The following is a 22619-nucleotide window of genomic DNA, read 5'->3' on the forward strand; positions in this document are numbered from 1 at the left end:
TGGAAATAGCTATCGGCTCGCCAAAACCGTCAATGAATCCACCATTTCTGAGTGACAAGTGCTCAATGGCTACATTATTTGCTGCAAGTGCTTCAACGAGGTACTGAACAGTTCGAGCCCAGCAGTGTATTTTCAACACTTTTAAATTGTTCAGAGCAAGTAAATATGACCAATTGCGTTGGAATGTTTCTTCACTGTCAACATAATTCAGTTCAAATTCAAGCTCTTCCAAGTCTTGCAATTTACCAATTGCTCTGAAGACGCGAGACGGAACTTTTAGCTCGCGAAGACAAATCGATAAAACTTTTACAGCTCTTGCTGTGTTGGCGAATGTAATCAGTGGCTTGTAGACTTGATCAAGGTATGATGAATCATAGAAGTCGCTATGGTCCAGCTTTAATACCTTCAGGTTATCTTTGAACGGGCTCAACGTGCAGTCTTTTATAGTGCTGTTTTCAAGTTTCAAAATTTCCAATGATCCAAATAATTCCTTCAAATCTTTCATCGAAACGGGTGTTATGGTGAAAAAATCGAGTGAGAGCTCGGTCAATACATTCGGACGACAGTACTTTGCAATTAGCGCCAACAATTTACGTGAAGCAGCTTCCTCTTTGTGTGGAAATAAATTGCGTGCCATGTTCAATGATAAAGCTTCGCCCCCAAAACTTCGAAGCAATCGCAATGCCAGCTTCGGGTTATGTCCAGCTAATGATAGCAAGTCAAGTCGATGGTGCTTCAAATGGAAGTGGTACTGTGCCAATGCCTGTGTACGCTTGCAGGTTTCAGCGATATCGCACAGTTCGATCACATTCATATTTCCGAAGATTGCCAGGAAACAGTCGTCATTTAGATCCATCAATCGAAGTGGACCCTTGCGCTTCCGTTTTCCATCCGTACTCTCGTTGTGTTCTGCAATGGCAAGTCCACTTCTGGTACTGCTTCTGAGCATGTACCTGATTTGTTTGGCTGACGATGGTCCTTCATCGGTCATCTTGACTATTTGAATGAAAAATAAAACATAAAGAGAATTATGTTGTACTTCATTATTCCATGATGGCTTATATTGGCCACATGACTGCGGTTTTGAATCAAGCAAGCTTACTGGTTTTGTGGTTATGTATTGTCCAACACGTTGACGCAGAAGTATGAAATTATATCCAGCACCAAATTCAGGAAAAATCAAATGGTAATGACGAATCACTGATGGGATGGAGAGATAAAGAATTGTTATTCATTTGGAAATTGAATCCAATTGGTCTCAATTGATGCTTTTTTGAAACGAGATTATTCTAAGGAAATTTCCATTACTTACATATCAAAATGTCGTCGTTTGTAATCCTCGTTCGAAAATTTATCGTCAAACAAAGTGCATCAATTTTGCTTTCGATTCAAACGATTTAATTTAAATGTGAATGAGTAGATTTCGGGGAAATATTGGTGAAAAAAAAACTTCAACTAAAATTGTACGAAGCACGAAGTCTCTTCAACGAGTTATTCCGTGGGAAAAGAAACTAAATTGATTCGACGCAATAGAATGAATGCTCTGCAATCGGTTGCGAATCTCAAAATGATTGAACGAGAATGTCACTGAACATCATCGAAAAGCAATCATATAAACAGATCAGTTTCTTACACCAACACTTTGTCATTATATAAACAAAGGCAGCGACAAAGCGACTCAGTGAAAGATGCAGAACTGTCCGTGTTTATTTGTGTCGGCATTTCACGGTCATTTATTGTTGCCGCATATGATAAACGCTATAATACATACACAGATGAAACCATTGAGTCAGGAGAAACGATGAAGAATGAAAAGAGTGTAGTTAACATTGATGCAAACCAAATATTTAGTCACTCGCTTGCAATTGATTTTGTCCACTTTGGAAGAAAATCCAAGATTATTTCATCGTTTTTCAATTATGATGGTGTGTTGGGCACTGTATTGAAAGATGAAGCTCTAAACCATTGCAATTTACTCTCAAAATCTCAATCAAATATTCTTGAGCTGCTTTCTGAATGGAAGAATTCTATTTTGAAGAAGAAGAGAACAATTGGAGTTTTGCATGAAATATTGTGGTTGAAGTGTTTAACGTGAATTTTCACTTTGATTCGCAAATCTCTCGTATCTTAGCTTGCTTTGCTGTAGACTTTAGGCCAATCCAAAGGAGATATTTTTGAACGAAATCGACAAGTATTCAGCATTCGATGAACGCGTTAGTTTTGCAATTGCCCAATTTTCCCAAAGTCAAAAGTAATTAATTGATTTGATTTTTTCTGCAAGGAATACCTAAACATTGGATGCAAAAGGCGAGAAGATCAGCAAAGGTCTCACCAAGAAGCTTGAAAAATAACAACTTACCCAAGAAAAGATGTATAACGAATACCTGCATCTCTAAAAAAAAACGGCTGAAGAATGTCTAATTTAAAAACTTGAGTTATGGCATTTTTCTACAAACAGCAACTGGAAATAACAACTTTTTAAATCGCTTTGTTAAGGGTTTTAGTTTAATAGTGTATTTTTATTCACAGAATGATTAAATTGAACATTAAAAAAATATATGGGAAATATACGTTTTATTTTGAAATAAATGTTGATTTCAAAGTTTGTAATACTTTCATTCAGCGATCATCACTGATTATTTTCAGTATCAGCTGACAAATTTTTGTTTTCAATCTAAATGTTTGCATTGAATTTATTGACTTTTTCGCAATATAGCAATTATCCCTGATGAATGGGAGTATTGATCGAAAATATTCATCAATCGTCGTAGAGTGTCGAGACTTCCTTCACGCTCAGCCATTTGTCGTTTGATCGTAGATTTCCTTTACGGTCGAATGACTCCCCAGACCAGTGGCCAAATATCACCTGCAATTTGATGTGTTCAGGGCGTTTTTTTATTATTGCGAGCATCTCGTTATACGTATCGATGTTGAATTTGAATTGACGTGTGCTGATTTCCAACCACGATAATCGATCGGCTTCACGAAGCATTTCAACGATTCCTTGTTGTGTAGCATTCACTGAAAACCAACCGATGACAACTAATTCGGTGAGCAGTTTCAAACCTTTCGCCATGACCAGTAAATGTGCATTATTCACGTTTCCCATTACGAAAAGTTTCAAAATCATAATCGATTCCAACTTGGAAATAGCTGTGGCTACGCTCACACCGTTATCAAATGTACCATTTTTGAGTGACAAATGCTCAATGGCAATATTATTTGCTGCAAGTCCTTCAACGAGGTGCTGAACGAAATAACCATGGCAGTTTATTTTTAACACTTTTAAATTGTTCAGTGCAAATAAATGCGAGCAATTGCGTTGGAACGTTTTTCTACAAGTATCTCGGCCATCCAATTCAAGCTCCTTCAAATCTTTAAATTTACCAATTGCTATAAAAACGCGTGACGGAAGTGATGGCCCGTGATTATCAATCGACAAAACTTTCAAAGATTTGGCGGTGTTGACGAATTTTATCAGTGAATTGTAGATTCGAGCAGGGTATGGTGAGTAATGGAAGTTGCCAAGAGCCATGTTCAATACTTTCAAGTTGTCCTTGAATGGGCTCAAGTCACAGTCTTCCATAGTGGTCTTTTCAAGTTTCAACATTTCCAATGATCCGAATAATTCCTTCAAATCTTTCATCGGATCAGGTGTTATGATAAATTGACTGAGTGAGAGCTCGGTCAATATATTTGGACAACAGTACTTTGCAATCAGCGACAACAATTTACGTGAAGCAACTTTCTCTTTGTGTGGAAATAAATCGCGTGCCATGTTCAATGATAAAGCTTCGCCGCCAAAATTTCGAAGCAACCGCAATGCCAGCTTCGGTTTGGGTCCAGCTAATGATACCAAATCAAGTCGACGATGCTTCAAATGAAAGTGGTACTGCGCCAATGCCTGTGTACGCTTGCAGGTTTCAGCGACATCGCACAGTTCGATCACATTCATATTTCCGATGATTGCCAGCAAACAGTCGTCATTTAGATCCATCAATCGAAGTGGACCCTTGCGCTTCCGTTGTCCATTTGTGTCCTCATTTTGTTCTGCAACGACAAGTCCATTTCTGGTACTGCTTCTGAGCATGTACCTGGTTTGTTTGGCTGACGATGATCCTTCATCACTCATTTTAGCTAAATAGTCAATGAAGAAGAAAACAACAATCGAATGATTATATTTTATTTCAGTCTTAATAGATGGCATATGTTGGCCACATGACTATCGTTTTGAATCAGATGCACTCACCAATTTTGTGGTTATGTATTGTCCAACACACCAAAGTATGGAAATCGTATCCTACACCGAATTCGATAAAGTCAAATGGCACTGATGAACCACTGTTTGAATAGAGAGATACAGAGTTTTCATTCATTTGGGAATTAAACTCAACCAAAATGTATTCTCAATTGCTTTTTTATACGAGGTCATTCTAAGAAAATTTCCATTACTTACATACCAAAATATCGTCGTATGTAATATTCGTTCGAAATTTGGTCGCCACTCACACTGTATCAATTTTGCTTTCGATCCAACCAATTAACTTATGTATAATGTGCGTAAAAGAATTTGAATGGTAAAACTGCAAAAAGTCTTCAATGAATTATTCCATGAAAAATTGCTTTTTTAAACGCAATAAAATGAAAAATGCACATCCTGTTGTGAAATTCAAAGTGTATTGTATGACAGTTCAGTTCATTTGACAACCTACCGTTTCGAAGGAGTCGTTGTTTGACGCAGAGATACAGATACACTTGCAAACACTCTGCTCCGATTATGATTTTCTCACTAACACATAAAGCCAAGTTACGCAGCGAAAGAGCTAAGAAGAACTGTCTCATTCAAACCGAAGAGTCGTATCACAGCAAAGGAGTGAGTTTGAGTCGCACACTTAATCGAAAAAATATTTGACCGGTCACAAACAACAATCACACAAACAATCGATATTCAATGCAATACTAATAAACTACTATGAAACACACGCTAAGGAATTTCGATAGCGATGCGTAGTCCACCAATGGGACATAATTCAATAATGAAATTTGCGCCAAACAAGGGCAAACAAGAGTGTAAAAATAATGAAAATTTCTGCTTATAAAATGCTTTGATAAAGATCTTGGTTTAACACTATGACGGTTTTTGGGGAATCCAGGGCCCCAAGCGAAATTTAAAGTTTACTAAAAGTACTAAACAGTGTATAAACCAACCGGAGCTAGGTCTCATTGTATAGATTGAACATTTCTCTACACAAATGACATATGCACATATGCATATGTGTGAGTATGTGTAAAATAAACCATCTCGTTATCTCTTATCAGTTTCGCGGAATGCGCGAGAAACCGCAGAAAACCGTGAAAAACGCGAATGTTTTCTTATCATTTTTTCGCGTAACTTATAAGAGATAGCGATTCGGTGTCTGTAGCAAATTATAGTACTCGATCAGAGCTACAACTTTGCCATAGGCACCATCTCGTTATCTCTTATCAGTTCCGTGAAAAATGATAAGAAAAAACGCGTTTTTCGCGGTTTTCAGCGGTTTCTCGCGTATTCCGCAAAACTGATAAGAGATAACAAGATGATTTTCGGCAAAGTTGTAGAGCAGCTTCAGTACTACAACTTCGTCGTAGACATCAAGTCGTTTTCTCTCATCAGTTACGCGGAAACCGCGAATTTTTTCTTATCATTTTTCCGCGTAACTGATAAGATATAACGACTTGATGTCTATGGTGAAGTTGTAGTATTCGACCTGCTCTACATTTCTGCCGAAGAAGCAAGTCTCTTACTTCTTATCAGCTTCACTAAAAATGAGGTGGGAAAATTTCGCGATTTTTCGCGGAACTGATAAAGAATAAGCAATATTTGTTGCAGCAAAATTATAGCAAACCTCGAGTATTACAACTTTGCTTCAGACACTATTTTGTTATCTCTTATCACAGTCCAGATTTCATATGAAGTATATATGGGGCCCTGGAGACCCCAAAGAACAGAAATAGGTAAAAAGTGTGAAGAACCGTCAAAGTGTTAATAATAATACATTTCTATTCAAAGAATGATTGAATTGAACATTGTAATTTAATGTGGAAATTATGTGTTTCATTTTGAAATGAATTTTATTTACAGAGTTTGTAATATTTTCATTCAGTGATCACCACTGATTATTTAGATTTTTAAATGATGAATTTTACTTTTCAATGTAAATGTTTGCATTGAATTTATTGTCGTTTTTGCAGTATAGTAATTATGCTGATGGAGTAGAGTATTGATCGAAAACATTCACTGAATGTTTTAGTGTGGTTAGATTTCTTTCACGCTCAGCCATTTGTCGTTTGATCTTAGAGTTCCTTCTGGGTCAAATGGCGCCACAAACTGATTTCCAAACGATAACTGCAATTTGATGTGTTCAGAGCGATTTTGAACTATTGTGAGCATTTCGTTATAGGTGTTGATGTTGAATTTGAAACTTCTTGCAACGATTTTCAAGCACGATAGACGGGCAGTTTCACGAAGCATTCTAACGATTCCTTGTTGTGTAACATTCACTGAAAACCAACCGAGGACAACTAATTCGGTGAGCAGTTTCAAGCCTTTCGCCATGACCAGTAAATGTGCATTATTCACGTTTCCCATTACGAAAAGTTTCAAAATCTTAATCGATTCCAACTTGGAAATAGCTGTGGCTACGTTGAAACCTTCATCAAATCGGCCATCTTTGAGTGACAAATGTTCAATGGCAACATTATTTGCTGTAAGTCCTTCAACGAGGTACTGAACAGAATATCCATGGCAATTTAATTTCAATACTTTTAAATGGTTCAGCTCCAACAAATGCCGGCAAATTTGTCGAAACGTTTTTTCACAATCACCAAGACCCTGTTCATCTAATTCAAGCTCTTTCAAGTCTTTCAATTCACCAATTGCTTGACAGATACGCGACGGTACTGATCGCGTGCTACTACAAATCGATAGACATTGTAAAACTTTTTTTGTGTTGATGAATGTTATCAGTGGCTTGTAGACTGGAACAGGGTATGCTGAGTCACAAAAGTCGCTATCTTTCAGCTTCAATACTTTCAGGTTACCTTTGAACGGACCCAAGGTGCAGCCTTTGATAGTGGTGTTTTCAAGTTTCAACATTTCCAATGATCCGAATAATTCCTTCAAATCTTTCATCGAAACGAGCGCTATGCTGAATTGACTGAGTGAGAGCTGGGTCAATACGTTCGCACGACAGTACTTTGCAATCAGCGACAACAACTTGCGTGAAGCAGCTTCCTTTTTGTGTGGAAATAAATCGCGTGCCATGTTTAATGATGAAGCATGGCCACCAAAATTTCGGAGCAACCGTAATGCCAGCTTCGGGTTATGTCCAGCTAATGACACCAAGTCAAGTCGACGTTGCTTCAAATGGAAGTGGTACTGCGCCAATGCTTGTGTACGCTTGCAGGTTTCAGCGACATCACACAGTTCAATCACATTCATGTTTCCGAAGACTGCAAGCAAACAGTCGTCATTGAGATCCATAAATTTTAGTTGACCCTTGCGCTTCCGTTTTCTTTCCGTACTCACATTGTGTTCTGTAACTAGATGCCCATTTTTAGTACTGCTTCTGAGCATGTACCTGGTTTGTTTCGCTGACGATGGTCCTTCATCGGTCATCTCGGCTTTTCAAATGAAGAGGAAAACCTAAATAGAATGATTATGTTTTGTTATTCATTGATAGTTAATGTTGGCACACGAATGGGGTTTTGAATCAGATGCACTTACCGATTTTGTGGTTATGTATTGTCCAACACGCGCAAGTATCAAAATTATATCCAACACCGAATTTGTAAAAATCAAATGGCAATGACGAATCACTGTTTTAATGGAGAGATAGAGAGTTGTAATTCATTTGGAAATTGATCCCAACGCAAAATTTGTATCAATTGATGCTATTTTTGATATAAGATCATTTTGAGAATATTTCCATAACTTACATATCAAAATGCCCTCGTTTGTATTACTCGTGCGAAAATTAGTCGGCACTTACACTGCATTAATTTTGCTTTCGATCCAATAACGTAATTTTCATGTACGTAAATAAATTTTAGCAGCAAAGCTTGAAAAAGACTTCCACGATTTAGTCTGTGAAAAAATAGCTTTTTTGAAAGCAATAGAATGAATGCCGTGTAGCCCGTTGCAAAATTCAAAGTGATTTGTATGACAGTTCAGTCCATTTGACAACATACCGTTCGAAGGAGCCGTTGTTTCACATGGATATACAGATACACTTGCAAATACTCTGCTCCGAATATGATTTTCTCACTAACACATAAAGCCAAGCTACGCATCAAAAGAGTTGAGAAGAATTTTTATATTGAAATCAAAGAATCGTATCACAGCAATGGAGTGAGTTTGAGTCGCATACTTAATCGAATACATAATGCACCGGTCACAGACAACAACCAACACAAACAATGGAAATTCAATACAATACGAATAATAATATTTGCGCCAAATGTCACAAAACGACCATCATCATTGCCAATTTGATAATCAGGTCAAACAAGAATTTGAAGAAAAAATGAAAATTTCAGCTTATAAAACGCTTTGATAAAGATCTTGGTTTAATATTGCATTTTTATTGACAGAATTGAACATTGTAAAATGTAAATGATGTGGAAATCAAGTGTTTTATTTTGAAATGAATGTTGATGACAGAGTTTATGATACTTTTTTTTACCTCTGATCATTTTGAGTTTCAGTTGATGTTTCGAACCTAAGGTTTTGGAAAGAAATCATTGATGATGTCTCGATGTAGTAGTTATGATTAGCATAACGTGGTTATGCTGATAGAACAGAGTTTTGATCGACTACATTTGGTGAATAAAGGATGGATAAACTTCCTTCACGCTCAGCCATTTGTCGGTTGATCGTAGGTATCCTTTCGGATCGAATGGCTCCTCAAACCAACTGCCAAACGTTAACTGCAATTTGAAATGTTCAGGGCGATTTTTTATTATGGCGAGCATCTCGTTATACGTGTCGATGTTGAATTTAAAACTTCTTGCAATTATTTTCAAGCACGACAATCGATCAGTTTCACGAAGCATTTCCACGATTGCTTGTTGCGTGACATTTACTGAAAACCAACCGGCGACAACCAATTCGGTGAGCAATTTCAAGCCTTTCGCTATTACCAATAAATGTGGATCATCCACGCATTTCATGTCGAGCAGTTTCAATATCTTGATCGTTTCCAACTTGGAAATAGCTGTGGCTACGCTTACACCTTTATCAAATCGGCCATTTTCGAGTGACAAATGCTCAATGGCAATATTATTTGCTGCAATCCCTTCAACGAGGTGCTGAACAGAATGTCCTTGGCAGTTTATTTTCAACACTTTTAAATTGTTCAGCACAAATAAATACGAGCAATTACGTTGGAAAGATATTTCACGATTTCTATGACAACGTTCATCCAATTCAAGCTCTTGCAAGTCTTTCAGTTCACCAATTGCTTGATGGACACGTGACATTAAAAATAGGTACTGATGGGACTTGACAAATATCTCGCTACTATGAATCGATAAAACTTTCAAGGCTTCGGCTCTGTTGATGAATTTTATCAGTTTTTCGTAGACTTGAGCAAGATATAGTTCAGTACATGAGTCACTATGGTACAGTTTCAATACTTTCAATTTGTCGTTGAACGAGCTGAAGTCGAAGTCTTTGATAGTGGTGTTTTCAAGTTTCAACATTTCCAATGATCTGAATAATTCCTTCAACTCTGTCATCGAAACGGACGTTATGGTGAATTCACTGATTAAGAGCTCGGTCAATGTATTAGGACGACAGTACTTTGCAATCAGCGACAACAATTTACGTGAAGCAGTTTCCACTTTGTGTGGAAACAAAACATTGCGTGCCATGTTTAATGATGAAGCTACACCGCCAAAGCTACGAAGCAACCGTAATGCCAGCTTCGGGTTGGGTCCAGCTAATGACACCAAGTCAAGTCGCCGATGCTTTGAATGGAATGTGTACTGTGCCAATGCCTGTGCACGCTTGGAGGTTTCAGAGACATCGCACAATTCGATCACATTCATATTTTTGAAGATCGCCAGCAAGCATTCGTTACAGAAATCCATCAATTGTAGTGAATCCTTGCGTTTCCGTTTTCCATCCGTGCTCTCGTTGTGTCCTTCTATGAGAAGCCGATTTCTAGTATTGCTTTTGAGCAAGTATCTGGTTTGTTTCGCTGACGATGGTCCTTCATTGGCCATCTTGGCTATTCAAATAAAAAAGAAAATATAAATAGAATGATTATTTTGTATTTCATTATTCATTGATGGCATATGTTGGCCACATGACTGTGGTTTTGAATCAGATGCGCTTACCGATTTTGTGGTTATGTTTTGTCCAACACGTTGACGCAGAAGCATGAAATTATATCCAGCACCAAATTCAGAAAAAATCAAATGGTAATGACGAATCACTGATGGGATGGAGAGATAAAGAATTGTTATTCATTTGGAAATTGAATCCAACGCAAAATTGGTCTCAATTGATGCTTTTTTTGAAACGAGATTATTCTCAGGAAATCTCCATTACTTACATATCAAAATTCCGTCATTTGTAATGCCCGTTTGAAAATTGATCGTCAATCAAATTTCGTCGAATTAATTCGAATGTAAATCAGTAGAGAATAATAGCAAAAAATGGCGAAAAAATCTGCAACAAAAACTGTACGAAACACAAAATCTCTTCAACGAATTATTCCATAGGAAAAGAAACTAAATTGATTCGACGCAATAGAATGCATGCTCTGCAGTCAGTTGCGAATCTCAAAGCGAATGAGCGAGAATGTTCGGTTCAGTTTGTCAGCAGAAGAATTCAAAAATGCTTCATCATGGCGAAAGAGTGTGTTTGATGCCATAGACCACATCAACGAAAAGCAATCATATAAACAGATCAGTTTCTTACGCTAACACTTTGTTATAATATAAACAAAGGCAGCAGCAAAGTGACTCAGTCAGTAAAGTATGCAGAACTGTTCTTGTTTATTTGTGTCGGCATTTCACGGTCATTTATTGTTGCCGCATATGATAAACGCTATAATACATACACAGATGAAACCATTGAATCAGAAGAAACGAAGAAGGAAGTGAAGAGTGTAGTTAACATTGATGCAAACAAAATCACTTTGGTCACTCGCTTGCAATTGATTTTCTCCTCATTAGAAAAAAAAACCAAGATTATTTCATTTTTTATTTGTGATAGTGTGTTAGACACTGTATTGAAAGATGAAACTCTCGACCATCACAATTTACTCTCAAAATCCCAATCGAATGTTCTTCACTTGCTTAGGAAATCGTTGAAGTTTTGAAGAAGAAGAAGAAGAAGAAGAAGAGAACGATTGAAATTTTGTAGGAAATATTGTGGTTGAAGTGATTAACATATATTCTCAAGCGAAGTGAAAATCTCTCCTATCTTAGCTTGCTCTGCTATGGATTTTTCATGACTTTCATTGTCATCGTTTGACTTTTCAAAGTACAAACAACTCATTGATTATTTTTCGAAGTAGCTCTGGCAATATAATTTGTAGCATAGTTAATGTGCGCGAAGCTCATTAGGAGCAGAGAGAGAAAAAAAATGGGTGGTCTTGATTGATTGACGTTGTTGATTATGCGGTTTGCATACAAGTCTCGAACAATTAACAATGCGAACGAGAAAAAGTTCATGTTTTTCAATTGGGTGGAGTTGTAATCGCCACCAATGTGACAACTCGTCGAAAAGTTTGTTATTTTTTTTTACTGGTAACACTTGCAATTTGTAAGAATAATTTATGGGTTGATTGCTGTATTGATATCAATCTACGGCTTGTTTGCTAAACCTTCCTACTTTCAAGGTTTAGAAGACGAAAAAAGAATTAATGGTAAAAAGGGAAGAATGAATGGAATACACTCGACGTACGTTTCTTTTTCAATAATTACAATAAGTAATTCAAATGAAGAGATCAAAAGTTCGGCATAATATTTAGCCGGGATTTGCATGAAATACACAGTTAAATCATCAATTTCGACAAATTGCTCGTTGCCACGAATTAGCTTAATTGTTGTTATTCCCATTTTGCTGGCATAAAATTCGAAAAAATCATTGCATTCGAAATTGAATTGCCCACTTGCAACCAAATTCAGCGAAGCAAATTGTTTGGAAATCCATCATGAAATGAATACGCCGCTTTATTTAACGGTTCATTTGTTTTAAGATGGCGTGTTGTTGTGTATCGTTCAATTAAATATTCCGTGTTTCTTTGTGTGGTGCGTTTCATTAATCCAAGTGAACGAAATGGAGGTTTGAAAAAAGTGGTGTACTTTGAAAATTTCTGTTCCCGTTAACTGGATTGAGCCTGCGTCTGTTTGCCGATGATCCACACAACCAACTGCATTGAAAACACAGAACGGAATAAATTCCGTTTCAAGTCCCTTCAATCGAGAGAGAGAAAGTGTGCTCGCATTTATAATTTATGCAGAAATCAACAACGAATGTTAGTTAGTCTTCTCTCTTCGTTCTTTTTTTTCCCAAATTGAATCGCGTACACGCGTTTTTTTCACTCGTCTTCCTTTTTTATACATTTGAAAGAAAAAAAAATGTTACCCTTATAAAAAATTGACTCAGTGATGCAGATTAGGCACACATTAAAAAAAAAACGAGAGAGAGAATTTCAAAATAGGAAATGAAAAACACACGCAGGATGATGATGATGACGATGAAAAAAAAAAGAATCGGGTTGAATTACAAGTGGGTAAAAAAAAAAAATGTGGGTAGTCAAAATCTGTGTCGAATGCACGGTACATTGGAAAAAAATATAAAGAGGATATGCAAATGAGATATCGAAGTCGACGCTCATGCTCATACAACAAACACATTTGATTTGATTTTCCAGTTGTATCGCACAGCCTCAAATGAATTACAGTGCAATATGAGAACGGGAAAACTTCGGCAGAACGAACGAAGTGAGTTTTCAATGTGGTTCGTATAATGAGCATGTATTGTGATGCTTACAATGATATCTGGTCCGCAGGTGATGGGTTACATCAATCAAAAACATGATTTCGATGCCCAATTAACACCAGCAAAACATACAATTTGAATGGAAAACAAGATGATTGTATGAAAAAAAAAATACCCTGAACGAAGCTAAATTCTCTGAAATCATGGGCCATGTTGGAAACATAGTGCTTTCTATACATACATTTTGTAGAAGGATTCACACGAGAATTCTTGTTTTCTAAATTAATTTAATGCAAGAATAAAGTTTCTGGTTGAATTTCGTATATTTTCAGTAAATAATATTTACTGCTAAAACATTTTATTTCCAACAAACACTTACCACTCAGTAAAGTGGTGTTCTTCAAAAAAAGCAAAAAAAAAACTAAGACAAATGAGTTCATTTCCTACTGTTGCCCAAAATCGGTTGCATTTAATTGTTGGAACGTGATGTGAACAAAATTATGATTTACATATGAAAAATCATCGACGTTTCAACATCGAGTTGCATTAGCATGAGTCGATGGTTTTGCCCATTTTTCATACGTGTTCACATATTTTAATGCAATTTCCAAGAAAGTTTCGAGGTTCGGAATCCGAACTGCGTCATGTACTCGACTATTTATTTATTTCCAACGAATTTGAATTGCCGTGGCAATCGAGTGCACGTGCTTAATTTCATAAAGGGTACACCGTCATTTTTTTTCTCATTCTCACCACTCTCTGGGTTCGGCTTCTTCTAATCAGAGCTCGCGACTATACGTCAACTGTGTGTGGTTATGAGATAAAAATGTGAAATCGGAAAAAAAATATTAGGGGTAAAAATGCATATTTACTACCGTGTATCGCGCACGGGTTTGACTCGTTGCATCCATAAAAAAAGCCAAGTCAATGTGGTACCAACGAAAAAAAAACACGACTCTCTCGCTCCCTGTTGAATTCATTTGCCGCAGTAAATTAGCGGTGGAAAAAAACCGTGTCATTCATTTACATCTGACTCACAATGCATGCTTGTGTGTGTATGTGTTTTGGGTTCGTTAAGGCAAAGGATCAAATCTTCACTGCTTCGATCTTGATTCAAATTGCAATTTTATGCTTGAAATTAAAAGACATCCTAATACCATCTATCTGCACTTGCCGCCACCGCGCAACGTCTGCTTCATCGGCGGGGGTAATCGAAAATTAAATCGCTGATATTTATTTCACACAGCCAAAGTCGCAAGTGTTTGGAATCTTTTTCTGTCTCTGTCTTTTTCACGTTGCTGTCTGTTTTCATTCGCATTTCTCTTCCATCTTCTTCGTTTTACTGTATCCAGAAATGCAAGCATGTTCAACTCCATTTGAGCACTCTTACTGCACATTAACATGATGAATTTCCAAAAATTAATCTTTCTACGCGGAGCGCATTGCAAACAACGCAAAGGGGATCGCAGAATGAAAGATATAGAAACCCGGTGAATGTTTCAATTGAACAGTCAAAATGTTACAGTTTTTTTTGGAATGAATGAAGAAAAAGACAATGGAAAACTCGTTTTTCTTCGTTCTTCTTCTGTTCTCGTTTTCTTTTCTCTTTGCCTTTTTTCTATTAATTAATAAATTGAAGAAAAAAAAACGAAAAGAAAGAAAATTACAAAAAAGAGAAAAATTCGATACTGAAAAGAAAGTTCGATGAAGAAAATGTGAAGTTTCGCCATTTTAATACTTCTGCCATATCCAGACAAACCTTTCAAACGCCCGTACATCTCAGAAGCTCGTGATTGTCCATGGTGCTCTGTATCTTAAGTGTAAATTATTCGCAATATCGTGGCATTGCATTCAAAATTTGTCTCCTGAAAACTCGGAGTTAGCGCAAAATTTGAATTTGATTCGAGATATTGATTTAAATGAATGGATCGAATTGATTGCTGTGGGTTTTGCTTTGCTTTAGTTCAAGAATTCGCTCGGAGAGAGTAAGAGAGACTAAGGGAGAAGTAAGGGAGAGGGAGAGTGAGAGAGAGTGTGTGAGAGCAAAAGTTTCCTATTTCTTGGTCTGTTGAAAATATTGACAAAATTAATCATTCAAATGAATCATTTGCGATTCGTTGGCATCGTTTGGTAAATGCTAAAAATTCGTTTGGGTTTTGTGCAGTTCTGGTGAAAATAAGTTAATGCGATTGTCGCATCTTTGTTCATTGTGCTTTGTCTTCGATACTTCGTTGTTGTTATGTGCGTGGAGCTCGATAAAATCCATCCGTCTTGGTTCAGGTTGGTTTCTTTTCTCTTTCTCTGTGTGTCTGTTGCTCGCCTGTTAACTTGTTTTCTACATTGTTGTTATCTGCATAATGATCGCATTATGGTATTTATTTTTGCATGTGTTCAAATTGTTCTGTTGTATTTGGCATTCAGCATACAATGGAAGCAACGGCAAACAATAAAGAAGATGATAAAGGGAAGAAGAGCATTGGCCGATTGGCCGGGAGAAATTAAGAAAATTTCCATTTTACGTTTATTCAAAAAATTACGCCTTATGAGAGAATGCTTTTTGATTGGTCTGTGTGTTAGCATGTTTGCCATTCCATTCGTGGTGGAGTCTTTAAGAATTCTTTGTGGCTTGGTTCTTTCTCTACGGCACTTACGCCATTTGCCTATCAACCTTCAACGTGTACAACAATTGATTGTTTCAAATAATGAAAAGAAGTATGTAAAGACCAACAAAAATCAAGCAAACAAACAAACCAAGAGAGAGGGAGAGAGAGAGAGAGAGAAACGCTCGAATTCTTATTAACAATTATGATGGCATTCGCGATTCAATGGAATGTATATTATGCAGAAAGAAAGAAAAATAAAAACGAAGACCAACAATTTAATTTATTCGCTCAAGCCAAATTAGAGAGGCGAATCTTTGTGGCGTAGAGCCTGAACAAACGATGAATGTAGTCAAGAGTAAGCAAGAACCACTGAAAGGAATGATGCAAAAATGACATTAAAGACGCAAATCGAAATTAAGAACAAAAACCGCACATTTTTAAATTGAAATTATTGAAATTTGACAAATGAAATTCGAAAAATGAACTTTAATGTTTCTGTTTTTGTTGCGTTTTAGCGTTGAATGTTGAAAAAAAATCCTAATTTTCATAGTAGAAAAATAGAATAATTGTATCTGATTTCGGCCACGCCTGTAAACATGCACGCTGCCCACGGGTTTTTCTGACTCTAAACGGATTCCTGGCATTTTCTTTCGCTCTTTTTCTCGATGATTTAAATCAAGTGAAGCGTCATTTTTTCTTACATCTCCGCACCGCCTGCAATTACTAGGCCGGCCTGTGTGCCTGTTGTCGGTTGTGCGTATATTTTTTTTTTCGCGAATGGATACTCAAGCATACCAGCCAAAGGACTAAAAGCGAAGAAAAGTCAGCATCTGCAAATATGTTAATGAAAATCGTCTCCAATTTTTTTTCTTCGGCTGTTGTTGTTCTTTTTCGATGTTGTTGCTGTTGTTTGCGCGCTCTTTTCATTCTTCTAGCCTTTTGATTTCTCTCCTGATCAAATTGAATATTTAAATTGTTTGAATGCAAACAAAACGTTCGGAAATTGGAGCAAACAACGAGAGAAATTTAATGAATGGCAATTTTTTTTTTGTTCGTTCGTTCGTTCTGCTTTGAAGGAATGGAAAACAAGGGATTTCACTTTTATTTGGCCAGAGCGCCAAGCGGAATAGAGACAATTGGTTCGCGAAGCTGAGAGTGAGAGAGTGGGTGACGGCAGAATCGAACAATTCAACTGAACAACAAATTAAATTAGTTCGAGAGGAATCCAATCAAATTCGCACACAGTACACACAGTTTGCCATTCGTCGTGCCAAATCAGTCGAATGAATCAGTTTTTCGTTTGTTTCGGCCGTCGAATACAAGTCAATGGAACTTGACACAAAATCGATTATTGTTTAGCTTGTGAGTAAGGCGATTATTTTTTTTTTCGTTCTGAAATTGAAAGTATTTAAATAGCGGCTCGTTGAAAAACATTGTAACAAATTAAAATGGACAAATTCAATCAAAATTGCGCGCGAAAAGTGCTTTCCGGCAACCCTCACACATACAACAAAATCAAAAAGAAAATTGCTTTAAAAGGACGAGTAGAGTGAGGATGATTTGCCACTAAAAAAAATGGGAAAAATCAAAACTCAAGCAGAAAAGACGAAGAGCAATATGCATCATTTTGGTCCATCAACAGATTTTTCGTTCGTATTTATCTGCAATTAGTTTAATTGATGAAATTATCGATAAGTGAATGTGATTGCAACGAATTTCCACCGAAATTGCAATCGATGAATATGAAGATGAGAATAAGTCAAGCGAAGGTGAGAAATGGACAGTTTTTTTCTTCAGAAGGCGATTTTTTTCTACAAATGACGAATACATTTTAATTTCGTACTAAACAATAAGTTTTGGGGCGGGTGAGCTGATTTGCATATGCGAGTCATCGCGTTCTCCATTCGTTTAGCCGATTAAATCTATTTTAGTCTTCTTTTCTATATGAAGACTTTCTTCATATTAAATCCAATCTGCTGAAATAAATTTGTTAATGATAAAAAGGAATTTCAGAGGTGAAAACCATTACATCAACGCCTAGTAAGAAACTTTTCTCTTTGCCTGTCAAAAACCATCCAAAGAGTACGTAAATTGTATTTGCTGGAATTTCCAACTTGAAAATACCATTATCATCCAATGGTACTACCATCAGAAGCAAAGGGAGTTTTGAAAATTGGTAAATCCACAGAGAAATTATACAAAAGTGAAAAACCGTAAGAAAAACTATGGAAATGATCACATTTGTTATGCTTTTGTAATATGAGCGGCCAACTATCCATTCTAAGAAATCGTGTGCTGCTTTCTCCTTGTATTGCTAAGAATCAAACTGTTTTTTTTTCATCGTTCATTTTTATCTGCGTTTTGGTCTAAGACGGAGAACTCTCTTGGATACTCTTCTTTTTCTGTCCATAATTTTTCGTCGGTGTGTGTGTGTGTCGTTGGCCCGCGTTTGTTGTTGTGTTTTTTAATGTCAAGAGCTAGAGAGAGGGGTTGTATTTTTTGTGAATAAACGAGCGGCCCGCGAGATAGATATTCGTTTAGCATAGCGAGTGGGTAGTCAATTCGGCCGAATGGTATGATTATAAAAAAAGACGAAATTAGGGGCCGCTAAATTAATTTGCTTCTTAAGAAGGCCTACACTTATACAAAAGAAGCAGAGAGCAACAACAAAAAGAGCGGAGCAGAAAAAAAGAGAAAGCATTGCCGCGAGTCCTACAGAAAGAGAGTGAGACGCGGAGGAATACGTGCATATAAAATTACATGGAATGGCCATAGAGTTGAAGAGAGCGGCGAAGGTAAAACGCTTTCTTTTCACCAATTTTTTTTTCTTCCAGCTTCGCGTTCATTTGATATTGTATTGTATTGGGCGCACAATGGGTCAGAATATAACAGGATATACCAATTTTCGTGGCATTTTTCCCTTCTCTCCATCCAGCTTTTGTCTTCTTAAGTTTTCTCTGTATCGCTTTTCGTGCGACTTGGAATTAAAGTAGCTCAGGCTGAATGTGGTTGCAATAACACCGAAGAAAAAAAAATCCACCAAAAAATCATGTCCAAAACCCATTCTATAATCATGAAAAAAAGCAACGCCACAATGATTTTGACGGTTCCGCATCGGGGTCGACACGAGTTCAGTATTTTTTGGTTTTTTTTTTATCGTGAATCGATTGAATTTCGGGCAATGACTAATGGAATGGAAACTGAGATTCATTTTGTAGTTTTCACAATTGAAGGGGAGAAAAGCGTTCTTTTCAATTAAAAAGCCTGTAAAATTAATGATTTTCTCCGAAGAGTTGGAATTGTTTCGGGTGAATTGACAGGGAATGAATGATTTTGAGCACTTAAATGGGAATCGACTTCAAAATTGGCGCATTTTTACTAATGAAACCAAATTTAATCGATAAAATTCGGAAAATGTTCCAAGCCGATTTTGAAAAAAAAAATCGATTTCTTTGCAACAGTATCGTCCTTTGTCGAATAGCTCAACTCCAGCCATGAATAGAAGTGAACGCATTTGTTTGGGATTAGTTTTCTGTTTTTTTTTTTTAAAGAAAAATGACGTTCTGAAATAAAAAGAGTGGCGTCTAAAATAAACCTTTATCAAAATCACTTTTTTCGTTCGAATAGGGAGGATCGTCGTTTCAGGCAATAGGCAATCGAGCGCGTTGTTGGCTTTAATGGCCGCACGCACACACCGATAGGTGTCTATTACTTGTATCGCCTTTTGTTATGAGACACGTTCGCTGACGGGATGCTTACGAGATAACGCGTAACGAATAAGCTCTCTCTCTCTCTCTCTCTCTCTCTCTCTCTCTCTCTCTCTGTCTCATTCGTCCGCTGCAATCGATATGAATTTACTTTTGTTTCCTACTCTTCATCGTCGTTCGTGAAATCCAAACAACAATTCTATTATATGGGTGAAATGGTATGAAATGCTGGCCCGATGAATGATGGGAATCGTTTTGCGTGCATCTTTTTGTTGATGTTGTTTTTTCGTTCCTGTTTTGCATTTACCGTTTGTTTGATGGCTATGATCGCACGTAACGCAAAAGCACACACAGCATCGGCCATTGACGACTATGACGAAGAGTTTTGTACATGAACGATTAATTTAACTTTTCATCGAAAACGAGCGAAAGTGTTTGCGGAACTCGTTTGCATCCGCGTGTTCGTTTCTTCTTCGTTGCCGTCGCCGCCGCCGCCATTTGCTCGCCATTTCCCCAATTCCGAGTTTTAATTCGCCTATTTACTTTAACGTTTCAAATACGTCTACACGCACTTTGCATACGCATCGTGTGCGCGCTCACCATTCCAATCGGCTTTTTCCATTAAAATATAAAAATAACAGCAATAAGAAAACTCGTTAGGGACAGAGCACAAAACATAGGAGAAAAAAATACACACTGTGCAAAGGAGAGATGAGAGAGAGAGAGAGAGAGAGAGAAAGAGAGAAATGAGAAAAAGCGACGAAAGAAAGAAAGCGAAAGGAAACAAATGGCCATTGAGGACAACCGTTGGATAGATGAGAAAAGGGTGGCCGTTCGTTTTTAATGGAAATTTTCCGACTTTTTTTTCACTCGCTCTTCTCTCGACTCGACTCTCCTTTCCATTCTTTTTTTTTTGTCGTCGTGGTCGTTTGAAAAGAGCTGGCACACAACCATTTACCGAAATGAACGAAATTCCGTGCACGATGATTTGATGCGCGATGCGCACATTCGGTCACACAAAGTGGGAGGACAGTAGATGAAGCCGACTACTTTCATGGACCCGCTTCATGTATCATATTGAGGCACAAATTCACGCATCTCATTATTAGTGAAAGTGAAAACTTTTGAACAGCACCGTTTCATTAAACGCACGCAAAATGTGAACTCTGTATAGTTATGATGACACTGAATTATGCCTCAAGTCGCCATCATTCTTTGGTCAATATTTGGCTTCTTTTGGATTTACTTCCATTCTGGCTTGTAGTTGTTGCTTCTCTTTGGGCTGAAAATTTCATCAAAATACGCATTTGACATAAACTACTGGCATGAAAATCAACCGGCATTCGTTTGTTTCAAAACTAATTCCAAAGCGAGCATCATTATTTCCGTTCGGTACACACTCTTTTTCTTTGGCGCAATTTTTCATTTTACCCTGCTCAGAATGCCAGTTTTTCATTTCATTTTGGCCGATTTAGTTTTTTCTCGTTCTGAAACGACCGCGGTGATGAGTAATGCAAAAGAATTAACGGCCTGAAGTTTAGATAAAAATGGTCGTGTGCGCGTTGTGTGAACAAAGTCACTTGATAGGCTTGGACATGCATATTCTGTGTGCGCTCGAACTTTCCTCCATTACTTTTCACTTTTATCGTTCGCGATTTTAACCATGTCTCCGTTCGTTTTTTTTTTTCTTCATCTCTTTTGTTCTATATACCATTTTTTCTTCGTTGTTTCTTTCTGCGTACTTTATGAAATGAATGGCTTTACCCTCAGGATACCTTTTAAGTAGAAATGGTGTTCCATTCTGGCAAACAACGCAATCGCATGAATTTCAAAGTATCAACAACTTTTCTCTTCTTCGGTGTATGTGTAATTTTGTTGTTGGCAAACGAACATTCGGCGCTTATTGGGTGATATCTCAGCGAGAGCGACAAGAGAGTGAGCACCCGACGAGAGAGAGAGAGTATAAAGGTGTAAATGTATCAGTGAATAAATAGCGAAAAGGGAACCGTATTCAAGCGCCATATTGATGCGAAGTTGAGTAAAGCAGCACAAAGAAAAAAAACAAATGATAGCCGAGTTTTTTTTCCTCTTCTTTTCTCTTTTTACGCTGAATTTTAGTCAGAAGATTAACGAATGGCTCTCGATGGTATTTAAGTTAGCGAACGAGCAAGCTCAAGCAATTCAATCGTGCAACGGCAAGTGGCTGTATGAAAGTCGATCCATTGAGCGAAATGTGTCGATCTAATAAATGAAGGAGCGTTGTGTGTGTGTGTGTGTGTGTGTGTGTGACAACGGGGAAGGAAAAACCGCAACGGATAAAATGTGCCCGAGCAACGGTGCTGGTCGCCGTTGTCACGTGGAAAGTGGTTTAGTGAAATTAAAGTGAATTTCAGTTGGTCCGAAGCCATATGGGATCGAGCGCGCCCACCACTTCTTTTCATTCGCTCTCGCTTTCTTTCGCTTTCTTTTTGAATATTCATTTCAAATTGATGCAATTTTGATGAAAACTTAAATTACGGCCGCTCTTGCTTCCATTTCTCCCTTTTGGTTCAGCTGCGGCCAAAGAAGGCGCAAAAAACATGCCGTGGATTTTTCCGCGTCTCACATTATCGCCATGGCACATATTTTCATGGCGGCAGCAGCAACGGCAAAGCAATGGGTGAGAGTATTGGCCGTATGACAGCATGGCGATTTGATGGCTCTCACTCGCGCCCGTTATATTTGTATGATCCATTATAATTTATTGAATAATAAATTATCCGAAATTTTTCTCTTGCTAACCTTAACGATGTAGCGCTCGCTTGCTCGTGAGCGCTTATAACGGGCCGTGCGCGCGATTCAAAAAGACAAACAGAAATTTTTCGCTGGAATGTGTACCAACGCTAGCCGTTCACTAATTTAATCGTTGAGGATTTTTCTTCTTTTTTTTTCCAACCATCTCCGCCTCCTTTTGCAGCAATGCCTCATATAAGACATGATAAATGCTCCAATTCAAAACGGATGATGTGATGAACGAGCCACGATAACGCCGCCAACCATCGTTGCTGCCGCCGCTGCTGCCATCGCACAAATCACTTAAATCGATTGTAATACACACCCTCGATGAGCTAATTACTTTTTTTTCTCTCCTCAAACCGTAATTTATACGATCGCTAATTACTAACATCAAGAAGAACGAAAAAAAAACTATGTCGCGCTCCGAATTTGATTTTCGGCTGCCGCGTTACCGTTGATGCATAAAACTATGAAAAATTTATGACACGTTCACATTGTTCCGCCAAATTGTACATATTTTCGTTCGCCTTTCCCTCC

At 37.5% G+C, this 22619-nt stretch overlaps 3 protein-coding genes across 5 annotated transcripts in view; 1 reads left to right on the forward strand and 2 right to left on the reverse strand.

Annotated features, from left to right (window-relative positions):
- The window catches only part of LOC129574893 (cysteine--tRNA ligase, cytoplasmic), a 349418-nt gene that overhangs the window by 11428 nt on the left and 315371 nt on the right, over positions 1-22619 (forward strand). The window lies entirely within an intron of this gene.
- On the reverse strand, positions 2550-4398 carry LOC129574900 (uncharacterized). The gene is made up of 2 exons (XM_055457525.1): positions 4250-4398; positions 2550-4137 (listed from the first exon to the last, which is right to left on the reverse strand). Exons 1-2 carry the CDS (start codon positions 4374-4376, stop codon positions 2759-2761), a joined length of 1506 nt encoding a protein of 501 aa, XP_055313500.1. The 5' UTR covers positions 4377-4398; the 3' UTR covers positions 2550-2758.
- LOC129574906 (uncharacterized) lies at positions 6055-8212 on the reverse strand. 2 transcript variants are annotated; one of them, XM_055457549.1, is made up of 3 exons: positions 7978-8212; positions 7766-7857; positions 6055-7684 (listed from the first exon to the last, which is right to left on the reverse strand). In XM_055457549.1, the coding sequence occupies exon 3, from the start codon at positions 7655-7657 to the stop codon at positions 6296-6298; it is 1362 nt and encodes a 453-aa protein (XP_055313524.1). In that variant the 5' UTR covers positions 7658-7684; positions 7766-7857; positions 7978-8212; the 3' UTR covers positions 6055-6295. The 2 variants fall into 2 exon arrangements, with proteins under 2 accessions (XP_055313524.1, XP_055313523.1); XM_055457548.1 differs by having other exon boundaries at positions 6095-7662; positions 7978-8206.

Source organism: Sitodiplosis mosellana, unplaced genomic scaffold, assembly GCF_009176505.1.
Source record: "Sitodiplosis mosellana isolate CC-2019 unplaced genomic scaffold, AAFC_SMos_1.0 Smas_scaffold_6165, whole genome shotgun sequence".
In the NCBI taxonomy this organism is placed as follows: domain Eukaryota; kingdom Metazoa; phylum Arthropoda; class Insecta; order Diptera; family Cecidomyiidae; genus Sitodiplosis; species Sitodiplosis mosellana.